Raw genomic sequence first — 14,703 nt, 5'->3', positions numbered from 1 at the left:
TAGTCAATAAATATAAAGAATAAGTCATTTACTGTTTTTATTTTTATAATAACTTTGTACGTGGCAGTTTTAAATAGTATATTTCTATATGCATTGACAATTATGATACATGTTTATTTGAACTTTTTTTTCAGAATAATCGATACTACAACTCCACAAAATATATACTATTCCTCTTGTAAGATTCTATATATATATAATAATTTTAAAACATTTAATGCATAATATTTTATATGAATAAATTAAAAATCTTTCTTTATTACTTTCTTCTTATTTTTTTAAATTTTTATTATGCTAAAATCTTATTCTTGTATTTAGTGTTTAAGATGATAAATGTAATATGTAATGTGTTAAGATAATAAATGTTATATGTAGTTTTATGCGGGAGGAAATCTGATTTGTGTATAATATATTAATATATAACTTTTATGGGAATATTTGCGAAATAGTTACATGTGATAATAAATGATTGACAAGATTAGTAAATTCTGAATCCCATACATCTAACAGTACTGGTATGAACGTTCGATATAACGATGGCCAGAATTCATTCACAAAAGTTTCAAGATCATCTGAAAATAAAAAATTTATAAATAATAATTTCTCGAAAAAGGTGGATAAAAATAATGTATAATATAACATAAATAATTAAGATATACAGATTAAGGCTGCGGTCGGAAAGACGTTCTGGATGTTTTGAAACATCATTCTATCTTTGTTCTACATTCCATGAGAATAAAGATAGAATGATGTTTCGGAGCATTCATAGTGCAGTCTTGACCGCCTAATATACATAAATTAATAGATACAATAATTAAGATATTTAGATATTACACACACACACACATATACAGGGTGTTCAAAAAGTCCCGGTACGGGGGAATAACTCGAAAAGTAAGGGTCGGACAAAGAAACTTTTCCGACAAAAGTTGTAGGGCTTACTCCGAGCTTTTATCTCGTGACCTTGAGTTTGACCTTGAGCTTGACCTTCAAGGTTATTTGAAGATCAAAGTGTTTTTTTTAAATGGGAACCTATTTTTGATTGTATATTCTTATAGCTGACCTCGAGAGCTTTCCAAAACACTATAATAAAATATTTTTCCCTCAAGCATTTATCGAGTTATGAGGCTTCAAATCATTTCTTAATTTTACATAAACCGTAAAATATCTTGTAAAATATTCACTTTTCGATTATTTTACCTTAATACTTTTATGTACAAAATAATGAGAGGAATCAATTGATGTAAAGAAAACATATAGTTGTTTTTAAGAAAAAATATGTAATTGTTAATTGCAAATTACATATTTTTTCTTCGGAACAATTATGTGTTTTTTTTTAGACCAATTGATTCCTCTCATTATTTTGTACATAAAAGTATTAAGGTAAAATAATCGAAAAGTGAATATTTTACAAGATATTTTACGGTTTATGTAAAATTAAGAAATGATTTGAAGCCTCATAACTCGATAAATGCTTGAGGGAAAAATATTTTATTATAGTGTTTTGGAAAGTTCTCGAGGTCAGCTATAAGAATATACAATCAAAAATAGGGGTTCCCATTAAAAAAAAACACTTTGACCTTCAAATAACCTTGAAGGTCAAGCTCAAGGTCAAACTCAAGGTCACGAGATAAAAGCTCGGAGTAAGCCCTACAACTTTTGTCCGAAAAGTTTCTTTGTCCGACCCTTACTTTTCGAGTTATTTCCTCGTACCGGGACCTTTTGAACACCCTGCATATATATATATAAAGACACGTACATACAGACAATGTGGAAAAACATTATAAATATATTTAATATATCACTAGTTTTTAATTAATTGCAAAAGAGACTCATGATAAATTAATATTTTTTCTATTTTCAGGCAAATATATAATTACGGAACACACACACACGCACACACACACGCACGCGCGCACGTACACACGTATGTACGCACACACGCACATGCATTAGAACATTAAACTAGATTAGCAATTTATCAAAATTATTCAGTGTGTTGAAAAAGTAAAATAAAAGAAAATGGAAGCTATATTCATTATAATTTGATACTTACTAAATTCTTTATTGCCTTCAAAGAAATCGTCTAAATGGAATTTCAGTTTTTCAACTATTGGAATTATTCGGAAATGTTCCAAAACTAATTTATCGTGTTCTGCGTGTCCTATTGCATAGAATGAAGCTTTAACATTTTCTAGGGTTAGATTAAAATGTCCTAGAAAGAAATGTCAAAGAAATTATAATAATGAAATTATGATAACCTAATATAAGAATATTTCATCATAAATTATATTTTATGTTGAAAAATGATAAAGAATATTTAATTATTATAAATAAGAATAATATAAGTGCACATAAATATATTTATGTATACTATTACAATTTTACGTTCTAATAATTATTGGTTGGTTTATATAATAAATAAATGATGAAACAAATTTTACAAATATTTCATAAAATATGTGAAGTAATTAATTTTTTCTTGTGAATATAATAAATGAGATCTTATACACTACTTGAAAGTATTTAAAATATATTTAAAGTTTATTTTCGTACCTTTGCCACCCATTCTAATTGCGCCTAAATTACCTATGGCGTTAGAATCACCATCAATTATCAATCTTGGTACTTTAACATCAACTTCGAAATGATATCCGTCATCACGAATGTACATTCTTACAGTCAAGAATTGAGTTTTCCTTATACCGGCAACAGTGACATTATATACATTTAATTCTCCATATATTTCCCCTCTATTAATTACGTATTTGCTATTACCATAGAACAATGGATCCAAAATTGGCAACTTGTACTTTGGAAATCCTATCACACATAAAATGAATCAATTAATATTAATATTTTTTAGATTTTAAATATTTATTGGATCTTATAATGAAATTTAATAAATTAATGAATTAATACAAATTTATTTAATATTAATTAATTTTATAACCATTCTCATGTTACAATATTTTATAATAATTATATGTATAAAATAATGCGCAATTTTATTATTTGAATGTATAAATTAATAGATTAAAATTACTTTCTTTTTAAAAAGAAATATATATACCTTTAATTATGCGTGGCCATAATTCTTCCGCACAGTTTTTTAAACAGTCGAAATAATTGGTCGAATTTTGCTCACAGGGGTTTATAGCTTTGTAGAAACAGAACTTATGTAAGTAATAATAATAGATGTAATATATGTAAATTATATACTGACGAATAAAGAGAATTCAAACATATTAATTAAAATATGAATTACATTTATTAAGAAATATTTTTTATGGATATTGTATGTCGCAGAGTTAATAACAATTTTTTTTGCACTTTCCACTATTTTGATAAATACTATTAAAATATTATAATATATTATAAATATTATAAATATTATTATAAGCGTATTATATTATGATAATATTACACACACAATATAAAAAGAATTTCTAATATATATATATAAGACTTACGAAACGTAGGATCAACTTTACATTCCGTTGCGCACAATACAAACGTTACAATATTGAATATAAAGAACATATAGAATATCATCTTGTTTATTTAAACTTCTTCCTAGGAATAGATCGATTAATCGTAACACTTCTCTTATATAGTCTCTTATATTATTTGTTTTCAATGTCTCTTCGGTATTATTAACTAGTATCATAAATAATGTATATCATTAACATGTAACAAAAAATTATTCATTTTATGATAATGATCAATTTTTTACTTTAATTTTAATTTATACAATGTATGATTTATGATAGTATTTATATGTGTGATGTAACAAGCATCAAATTGAAAATACATTCATATATTTTACATATATTTTAAGAATAATAATTTTATTAGTATTTTTATAAGAAAAAAAATAATCTTTTTAAAGGATATATAGTTAGCTGGATATATATAGCTAGAATTAATAAATAAGTATAATTAATTTTTCATAGAATGTAAATAATTTCCTTTCTAGAATTTAATTTTAATTTCAGGCTAAAAAACAATCCTTCTGTTGTTTATATTATTTATGATATAATTATGTAATTTATTAAATTATTTATAATACAATTATATAATTTATATATAATATATGTATAATATATATAATATAATTATTATATAATATTATTGTAGGTCACATATTACTGACGTATTTTTTTATTGTAATCCAAAAAGATATTAATGGGGGTAAATAAGAAACATAAAAAATAGATAATAAATATTTATTGCGATATTCTTCTTTTTTGATTTACTCAAATATACAAATTTAGAAACAAAAAGTGAACTTTAATCTTATAAAAAACGCATGTTCTATATGATTCAATATCTAACTAATTCAATATTTAACATGCTATATGATTCAATATCTAACTAATTAGTAAAAAAAGAATTCGATGACATAGGTGGTAATGTATATGATATGTTTTTCTTTTCTTAGATTTTCTTTCAAATCGGTTTTTTAAATATAATATTTTTAGATATAATGTTAACATATTAATTATTTAAAGTATAATATAATTCAAAGATTGGATGAAAAATCAGTGATTCAAAATTATTATATATCATATTTTTTATTTATTTTGTATATAAAGATCAATTGGTTAATAATGAGGTATTAAAGTAAATAATAATTAATAATGTGGTAAAGTAAATAAAATGGTCAGATTATTTTATGTATAAATTATATATATATATATATATATATATATATACATTTTATATATATATTTAAAAAATAAAACACAGATTGCGGATATAAAGGGATCGATATTGCAACTCATTTTTCTGATCGCGTTTTTTATTACATTCTAAGTTTCATTTTCTTTCGCGGTTTGCTAACAATTAACATTTCTTGCTCGTCACCACCAACACATCAACTATCTTCTCGGTCGATCTTGTTTTTCTGGTTTTGTCATCAGTGATTACACATATCTGGCCAATAATTAAGCTGACATTATCATATACACTTTACAATATAGCATTTTTATTATTTTTATTGAAGAAATATTAAGAAATATTACACGTAAATATTATATTATGTTTCTATCATAGATATTTTTTACAATATAACATTTTTTCTATTATATTTATAAAATTGTATATATAAATTTTATAAAATCTTTTTTAAATTTGTAAACACATTTATATTACATTTATATTATAATGTGTATATTACATAATATAATATAAAATATGTATTGTATATAATATAAATATTAAATTTTTGAAAACAGTATATTAAAAAACAAGTGGTCAGGTTTGATATTTATAGAGATAAATATCAATAATAATACATTATTGTTTAAATTAAGATGACATATATGCATATAAAAATTCGTAATATTAAGAAATAAAATATTTTTGCTTAATAATTTTTTAATTTCAATATTTAGAATGTTAAACGTATATTTATATAAAGCCTGATATTTTTGCTTAATGTGTAACAATTGTATAAATATTATGGGAATATTCTCGAGAATGAAACTTTTGAGAAAAAACGATTGATTAAATCAGTCACCAATGGGTCTGCTACGTCTTTAAATACTACTGGTCCTATAATTCGATAAATCGGTGGCCAATATTCGTTTAGAAATTCTTCAAGAACATCATCTGTAAATAGAAACTTATTAATAATATGTGTGTCTCTCTCTCCCTCTCTCTTAAATGACATTTTTATTTAAAAATATTTAAAGAAATGCCGCCTTTAGAAAAAAAAGTTTTTATTATTTTTTTATAAATTTAATTTATATAGTTATTTTAATATTTTCATTATTTTAAAAAGCCTTATAACATGTGACATTATTTTTAACTAGAAATATACACATAAGAAAATGAATCAATTTTTAATTAATAGCAAACCAAGATCAACGATAAATTAACGCTTTTTTCATGAAATTTGTATATAAATAGATTATTATTAAACATTATTATCAAACATTATACATATACTCAAATATTAAGTTAAATAACGGGAAAATAAAGTTTATATCTAATTGTATATAATAGTGTAGATATAATTATATCTAATTATAGCTAATTATATATTTCATATTTTTACATAATTTAATATGAAATTAGAAATATTTTGATATAATTATGTATAAATAATATAATAAGTACATCTTATTGTTATTTATATGTAATTATATGAAAATATTTCTAATTCCACATCAAATTAAAAATTCTATATTAATGTAAAAATATTAAATATAATAATATTCGGGAAAAAAATCTAATATATTTCTGCATAATTCAATATAAAATTATACATATTTTGATATATATAAATTATACTATAACATATAAATGATATTATAAATAAATCTTATTAGACACAATTATATATAATTATATATAAATTTTTTTCTCGAGAAGCTTTTTACTCAAGTAATTGGAGATGTATCAGAAACAGCAGTAAAAGAATAAAAGGATATATTTGATTTAATTTAATGCTTACTAAGCTCTTTAATGCCATCAAAGAAACCATTGAGTTGAGCCTTGAAACTTCCAATCGTCATAATTAAATCACAATGTTCTATTGTCCATGTATCATTTTTTACATGCCCTGTTATGACCATTGTTGCTCTGTTATCACTTATGGTTACATTAAGTTGTCCTATTATATAAAATGTAGAGGAGAGAGTATAATATAAATGATATTATAGTTTTTAATAATATTTTCTAGTAAAATAATAATAATAATTACAAATGTAATAATTGAAAAACTTAAAAAATTATTACGAAATATATAATTATCTATTTAAGAATAACATATTAAATTTATGCAGCTATTATAATTATCTTAATTATTTCAAAGCAAAATTGTGACAACAGAAAGTATACTAATATTCCGCCAATTGTGTAATTTGATATATGATTAATTCTTTGTTATTACAAATGCGAGTATATGTACTAATTGGTTTCCTGTTCCCTATATATTATGTTTTATGCAAATTAAAATAAGCTTCTTGTTGTACCTGCACCATGTGCTTGTATTCCTAATACATTAGCGCGTCCGCTAACGTAAGAATTAATGAACATAGTCGAGATTGGCGTGTCAATTTCTAAACGGAAAACATCATTTAAAAAGTGTGGCCTCAAATCTAAAAAATTAATATTTTCTAAACCATAAACAGTGGCATTTATTATGATTCCTTCTCCATGTATCTCGTTTGTATTAAATGCAATTCTGCCGCCTTCATAATTAAGTGGTTTCAAACGTGGAATATCGAATTCTGGAAGTCCTATTAAGATGAATAAATAATATTAATATCAATTAGTATTATAGCTTTTAATAATTAAACGTTCTTTAATACTACAAACCTTTTTTATTTATTTTATTAAATCTCTAATTAATTTATTATTATTTATAAATGTTCTACATTATTCATTTCACAATAGTAATATTACAATATTTTATAATAATTATATATATATGTGTGTGTGTGTGTGTGTGTGTGTGTGTGTGTGTGTGTGTATGTATGTGTATGCATATATATGTATGTATATATGTGTATATATGTATATACACATATAAATAATACATATAAATTAATTATATGATACGCATAAAAATTATATAATTTAAATACTTTAAAGAAATCAAAATATTTAAAGAAAGATCAAATGATGCAAAAAGTATAAATTAAGTGCGCCATATATGTTGATAAAAATCACAAATAAATACATATTATCACATCAAAATTTGTCATACAACATTAACCATTTACATACATTTCGATTTTTAAAATATGTAAATGAAAATAATAAAATTCATTATTGTAGAATGGAATACGTACACATAAACACACACACACACACACACACACACACACACACACACACACACACACACACCTTCTTGTATTCGTGGCCATGTTTCTTGCAATATGATTTTTAAACAGCTCGAATAGTCAGTTGAATTCCGCTTGCAAGTGATCACAGCTAAATAAAAATAAAAACAGAATAAAATAGTTAGCAGCATAAAAACATAAAATAAGATTAGAATAAAATAATTCAAATAGTTAGAAAAATATAAATCAAATCTTTTAAGAGCAACGTATTTTATTATGTAATCATGTCATGAGTGTCACGCGTGCAAAATAAAGAATTATTTTCTATTTTCTTTCTTGCTATTTTGTTAAACACTAAAATAAACATTAAAATATAAAGAAACATTAAAATAAATATTAAAATATAAAAAATTTTTAAAAATAAAACTTACGAATTGTAAATTGTTCCGCTCTACACAATACAGATATTACAATACTAAATATACTAAGAGCATAAATTATCATCTTGTCCATTAAATATTTCTACCAATAATGCAATTGATTATTAACATTTGTCTTATATAGTTTCTTCTCATTGTTGCTTTTTCTAACAACATGGCGTAGTATATTGACGTAAGTTGCAAAAAAATTAATAATGTGTAATAATGTGCTGATTCATTATTTTGAATCAAATTAAATATTCATTTTATGATTTAAAAAAAAAAGATTATGTATGCATTTTTTGGAAAGATATTTTCAAATAATATATATAGAAATATGTTCCAACAATGAATTTGCTGCAGTTTAATTTATACGACTTGTAATTTACTATAGAGAATTTTATTGGTCATTTTATTGCTGTGTGATTATAGAAAAATAAGAATATCTCTACATAAAAATTGAATCCGCGATGTCTTTGAAAGTTATCGAATTTGCAAAGTCACTACTGGAAGAACGATCAAGTCAACAGTAGTGAGACCTGAGAACGATGTCGTTACTAATGTGAAAAAAATTGATGACTGGAAGGCGAAGGACAGCAAGGCACGGTCTGTTATTCGATCGACTTTGGATGACATAACATTTAATCAGGTATGCGACTGTGAGACGTCAGCAGACATAATGAAAATAATCAAGGCATGTTATGAACTGAAGACGTTGAATACTTTACTGGAGGATTTTGTGAGTTTTTTGTTTATTCATGGAAATTAGACGATACGATAAATACATTTGTAGCAGGGTTGAAGGTTATTGCATGCAAAATTGAAGCCTTAGAATCAGAAGATTTCGGAAATAGATTTAATGAAAAACTGTTAATAGCAAAAATTTTAGAATGTTTACCGAAGAATTTCAACAGTTTTGTTACAAGTTGATCGTTTTTATCGGATACGATGTCCTTGAAAGTTTTCTTGGAGAAGCTTACTAGTGCTGAAAGAGGTATTGAAGGACGATCAAATGATATATCGGATGAAGCGCTTAAGTTGCAGTCTATCTATAAACGGTCAAGCAATGAAGAAATTTGAAAAGATATTTAAAGTGTCATAAGTGTGGCAAAATGGGACACCTGAAGCAAAACTGTAGGTTAAAATCAGAGAAACCAAAAAAATTAGAAAAATTAGATTCACGAAAAAGAATAAGAGAATGTAGAAGCTGAAAAAGGATTGTCCGCATCATCTGCTTTTAAATTGAGGAATGAAGGATGTATCATTGCAGATTCTGGTGCGAGCGTTCATCTTATACAGGTAATATTGAATGGTTTTTATCACTTTGAAAGATTGCTGTGCCACTTATATTGAATGACAAAACATTGAAAGCAACTCACGTTGGTAATATCCAAATCGAGAAATCGGTTAATGGCAGAGAGTGGAAGAAACAAATGTGGGAATACGTATATTATTGCGAAAATATGAATAGTGAATTTTTCTCAACAACGTTTTGAGAAAAAACGAAAGATTAAGGATTCTACCATGAAAATAGAATCATGCGACTAATGGATGGACGGAAGACGATACTAGGTGGCAAAAGAGTCAACAATCAGTACATACCTTTTATTCGTGCCATCATCAGCTTCTGTAAAAATTCAATCAATTGAATTATGGCATCAGCATCTTGATCATATTAATGACAATGTAATACGAGCAATGTAAAGAAATAATCTCGTTGATGATCTTGAAGTAATTCTAAAGAAAAGAGACGATTATAATTCTTGTTACTTAGGAAAGCAAACAATCAGTCTATATCCCGTTCGAGGAAAACGTGAATGTTTATCCAGTTAACGCTTTCATATAGATGTGTGTTATATTGCAGTTACATCATGGAACAAGTGTAAGTACTTTTTGACACAAAAAGACGAAGCAGCTGATTATCGTAAGGTTTTCTTCTTTATGAGATTAAAGAAAGAAGGAAATATTGAATATTTTTATGTCTTCGCTGTTTTCGGAATTTGAAGTTACATGTCATGAACTAACATGTTATGTCGGAATAGAAATAACTCGAAATCGACAAGAAAAAACGCTCTACATTAACCAACGAGGATACTTCTCTCGAATGCTGCCTTGTTTTGGTATGGAAGGCTGCAAATCTGCAATGTCTTCGATGGATATTTCTATACAATTGACTAAACTCGATAAAGAAGAAAGTAAAGAGAAATGTTTTCCTTATTGAGAAGCAGTCGAATGTTTAAATTACATCGCCACGATATGGAGAGAGAGAGAGAGACCCGACATTTAATATATTGTAAATACACTCGATTCTCAAATAATCCAGGGGAACATCATTGGAAGGCAAAGCGTGTTATGAAATATTTTAAAGGCACGATTGGTATGTCATATTTTCATGGAAAGTCATGATGAGCTGATTGGATTTTGTGATTTTGACTATGCCGGTGAATTAAAAGAAAGAAGATCAACATCTGGATATGTATTTTTGCTACATGGTGGACCTTTTTGCCTGGTCATCGAACTTACAGAGAATTTCTGTTTTCATTATTAGAGGCATCATTTGCAAATAGAAATTTATTAATAATATGTGTGTCTCTCTCTCCCTCTCTCTTAAATGACATTTTTATTTAAAAATATCTAATATAATGTATTTTTGATTCAGGGTTTAATTTAAAAATGCCTGTAATTAATATCAAAATTTTTTTTATTATTCCTGTTTATTCTTGATTATTATTTTGAATGAAATTAAAATTAAAGTAAATAGTTAGCAATTTTTAACTACAATGAAAGTTATTGTCATTGTAGCTCATCATATTAACGCCTTTTTAATAGTGTCAATAATATTGTATGATACTATTAAGACAGACAAAAAGAAGATAATAGAAGCCTACATTTTTCAATTTCGCAAATATATTAAATACAGAAAAAGAAATATGAAAATGTGAAGTTTTATCTTCATATATAAACATATACAGGGCCGATTTAAAGATGTGGAGGCCCTGAGGCAAGGAAAAGATGGATACCCCGAACCATTTTTAAACCAAAATCAAATAGAAATTTTTACGTTGTTTAAATAATTTATTATTGTAAAATAACAAGGTCAAGCAATATACATAGACCTTGTAAGTGTTGTATACCTTTTGATAGGAAATTTTACCCAAAAATTTGTGTTGTAAAGGCCTCTCCCTCTTGTGGAGGCCCTTCAGCCCCTGTTGCCCCCCATTAAATCTGGCTCTGGTCAAATATAAATCATTCGTGACGCTTTATCTATTTTTCGATTATTTAAATGTAATTCAGATTGAGATCGTGCAGTAAAACGATCGAATCATAAATATAAATATATATTTAACATAATGAAAATGATCCTTCAATAAATAATCATATAATTAATCTATATTATTTAAAATCTAAATTTCTATACTTTAAAATATTTCGCGTATATATTTGTCAAAAAACGTAAAATATTTCGAACAGACAATAACACAATGTTTGGCCTTGACGTCGTATACCTTGATAGCGCGCTAATGTTTACATTCCGTGGTCTTGGTATCATTCACACGGCAACACTCGAACAAGATAGTAGTGCGAAACGATACTCTTCGTATATTATCGAATTTATTATTAATTGGACGATTATCATGGTTTTCAATTAGATTAATCTTTCGATTTTATAATTCGTGTTAATATAATATTAATAAAACGGAGCATTTGTAATGGCTGCGTTCAGCGGCAAAAGCTGCTTTACAACGGTTGTAAAATTCGTGAGCCTAATTGATATATGCTCTTAATTTTGACTAAATCTAAAAGTATACACCAATCAGATTCACGAATTTTAACAGTTGCAAAGCAGCTTTTCCTGCTGAACGCAGCCAATGAGTAGTGCATGAATTTGAAACTTTATATAAATATCAAACAAAAATAGTACTTCTCTCATGTCTTCTGTTTCTTACGATATGTTAAAAAGTGCGTTTCTCATGTAATTATTCCGCGATCGAGAGTGTCGTGCAAAGTGTCTTGCGATTGTTCCATATATAATTTATTATTATTATTTTCGGAAGCAAATGTGAGTGCTACGAAATAGCAAAGGACGAAAAAGAAAAAAAAGGGAGAAAAGCACATCGAACAATATATACGGAGCAACGAAATATAAAATGTAAGTCATTTATAAATTATTTATCATTCATGTTACTTTTAGATATATTGCCTGTTCTTTTTTCACTTTTTCGAATTTATTCTTATTTATCATCTAACATATAACGCAACATTCTTTTGTTTTTCAGCTATAAAATATTGTTGTAATTAACGTACATTAATTCATTGATAATTTCGATTTGCATTTAGAAAATAATATATTTAAAACATTTTAACTATATCTTCTAAAAAATTATTTGCAGATTTTAAAAACACATTTATTGTTTTATATAAATAATTCGCAAAAAATGTTATAAAAAGACACAATACTTACTTAAATGAGAGATACGTTGTGTAAAAAATTTTTAATAAAAATTTTCATTGATTCAGTTTAAGATAGTATGTTTTATATATACAATTAGATAGCTTTCTTATCCAGACTGCTTTTATCTTTCGGTCAACATTTCGTATATAGGAACGGAAATAAATAATAAGAAAAAGAATTAAGCAGTTATGTGTTAATATGAACGCTGTTGCAAATCTAAGGAGCAGCAATTGTAATAATAATTATTATATATAATATATGCAATATAAATATTATATAATTTTTTCAATGTTATTTATTATTCTAACATCTCTGTGAATTAGATTCTAATTTTTTAAAGAAAATGATTGCCGTGTCCCTAATCTTTTATTCAATAATATTCATATAGTAGACATTATAGTGAGAAAAAAAATTTTTATTTTAATTAAATGCTTACATACTTATTTCGTACATGACGTAAAAATCGGAAACGCTATAATGAGTCAAATTACATTATTGAATGATATAATCGATTCCACACACAAATTATATAAAATTATATATAATATAAATTTCTCTCTTTCTCTTTCTTATATATAAATTATATTATATTATAAATTTATATAATGCAACCCCCCACGGGTACACCTTGACGCGGTGGGGTGGCTCAGTACTTGGATGGTGCCTTGAGATTTATTTTAAATTTTTTTATTTAGGATAAATCTCAAGGAGCCTGAAGGGGAAGCTAAGTACCCAGCACAACATTGCCACGAGTCGCATAATGGCTCATATGTGGCATGCACATTTGATGCGTTGGACGCATTGCGTCGTCGACTTTCCGTCGTCGGTACCGTCAACGTATCGCGGACGGCGGCGTCTCGTTACCGCGTTTTCGCGTTTAGCTTTCTCGCGTCATCGCGTTTTCGCGCTTCCGCGTTGGACTTTTCGTATAAAAATCCCAATTTCAATATTGTCACGAGTCTCTACTTCCGATGCCAATTAACTAGGATTTCGAGTTTGCACACGTTGCGCTATGCAACGTACACTCGTGCTTCGTGCTCCGTCAAGTGATTCGGTCCGAATTGGTTAGAACTCGATCGGTTGTTCGGAATGGTCGTCAATGGGTCCCTTCTCTTTGCTCGTCTACGGCCACACGCACTGCGTGTGTTAACCCTGTCGAGGAGTCGAGTGGATTCCCCTAGACACGATTTTCGCTCGGTAAAAGGGGTTGCCTCCCCATTTTCTAAATTGCTGATTACTAGCATTTAAAAAATGTGGGTATCCTCTTCTTTTGCCGTCCACCAGCCTGGTGTAGCATATAGCAACCGCGGGAGGCATAATATGTCCGGGCGGAGTACCTGAAATCGTGCTTAGCGGGTCCAGGTTCGATACGAGATAGGATAATTATGCGCGAAAAAGAGTTGGTAAACTTCATTTTCTTCTACTTTCGTCAATCGTTTCATCTTCTTTCTGGTTTGGACTTAATCCATGCTCGTTGTATCGCTGCATTCCTGACCCATTCCTGAACCTGTTGACTCGAAGCTGATTCTCGTAAATGAAATGGGATTTTCGTACCGAAACCGGGAGTGTCGTTCAAAGTATATACATATTAAGTATATACATCGCGCGACTAAAAAGACAATTTTTTATCGTACCGAAATAGTGCGGGAAGCGCTTAGTATCGCGCGTAAAAGTGCGAAAATAGCGATAAAAATATCGCTCGTGAGTGCGGGAGTACCGTAAAGTATCGCGCGTCCAAGACTGAGAGGAGGAGAAGGCCTAGGAGAGGCATCGGGCTTTGGCAGAGCACCTTCTGGTATGTAATTTATTTATTTGTAATTGTATATTAAATATTAAATATATTTATTATAATTTAAATTAAACAATTAATCGCGTAATTTGATTTTTTATTTATATAATTTAAATAAGAGAGAATTTTGAAGAAAAAGATTTTTATATAAAATCTATTAATCTTATAAAATTAGCTATATATAAACTTTTATAAAGTATTACAGAATTATTAGTAATGTTTTTTTCTAAAATTTATAGAATT

The 14,703-nt window shown here is 27.0% G+C and overlaps 1 protein-coding gene across 1 annotated transcript; it reads right to left on the bottom strand.

Annotated features, from left to right (window-relative positions):
- Positions 1 to 299: 299 nt before the first annotated feature.
- Positions 300 to 8,326, bottom strand: LOC105251994. Its single transcript, XM_025412476.1, has 11 exons — positions 8,231 to 8,326; positions 7,864 to 7,950; positions 6,984 to 7,250; positions 6,464 to 6,622; positions 5,525 to 5,616; positions 4,852 to 4,938; positions 3,474 to 3,564; positions 3,074 to 3,160; positions 2,557 to 2,823; positions 2,057 to 2,215; positions 300 to 572 (listed from the first exon to the last, which is right to left on the bottom strand). Exons 1-11 carry the CDS (start codon positions 8,310 to 8,312, stop codon positions 427 to 429), a joined length of 1,524 nt encoding a protein of 507 aa, XP_025268261.1. The 5' UTR covers positions 8,313 to 8,326; the 3' UTR covers positions 300 to 426.
- Positions 8,327 to 14,703: the final 6,377 nt, after the last annotated feature.

The sequence above is a fragment of the Camponotus floridanus genome, unplaced genomic scaffold, assembly GCF_003227725.1.
Source record: "Camponotus floridanus strain SB8 unplaced genomic scaffold, Cflo_v7.5 scaffold51, whole genome shotgun sequence".
NCBI classification, from domain to species: domain Eukaryota; kingdom Metazoa; phylum Arthropoda; class Insecta; order Hymenoptera; family Formicidae; genus Camponotus; species Camponotus floridanus.
Note: the sequence above shows the minus strand (reverse complement) of the source record. Positions and strands in the feature narration are given on the sequence as shown.

Excerpts from the sequence above, each read along its gene's own strand:
- LOC105251994 (XM_025412476.1), bottom strand. The coding sequence starts at position 8,312 with ATGGACAAGATGATAATTTATGCTCTTAGTATATTTAGTATTGTAATA. Across the intron at positions 3,161-3,473 it reads TAAAGTTGATCCTACGTTTC|CTATAAACCCCTGTGAGCAA; the intron begins GTAAGTCTTATA and ends GTTTCTACAAAG. Across the intron at positions 573-2,056 it reads TGAAGGCAATAAAGAATTTA|ATGATCTTGAAACTTTTGTG; the intron begins GTAAGTATCAAA and ends TTTTATTTTCAG.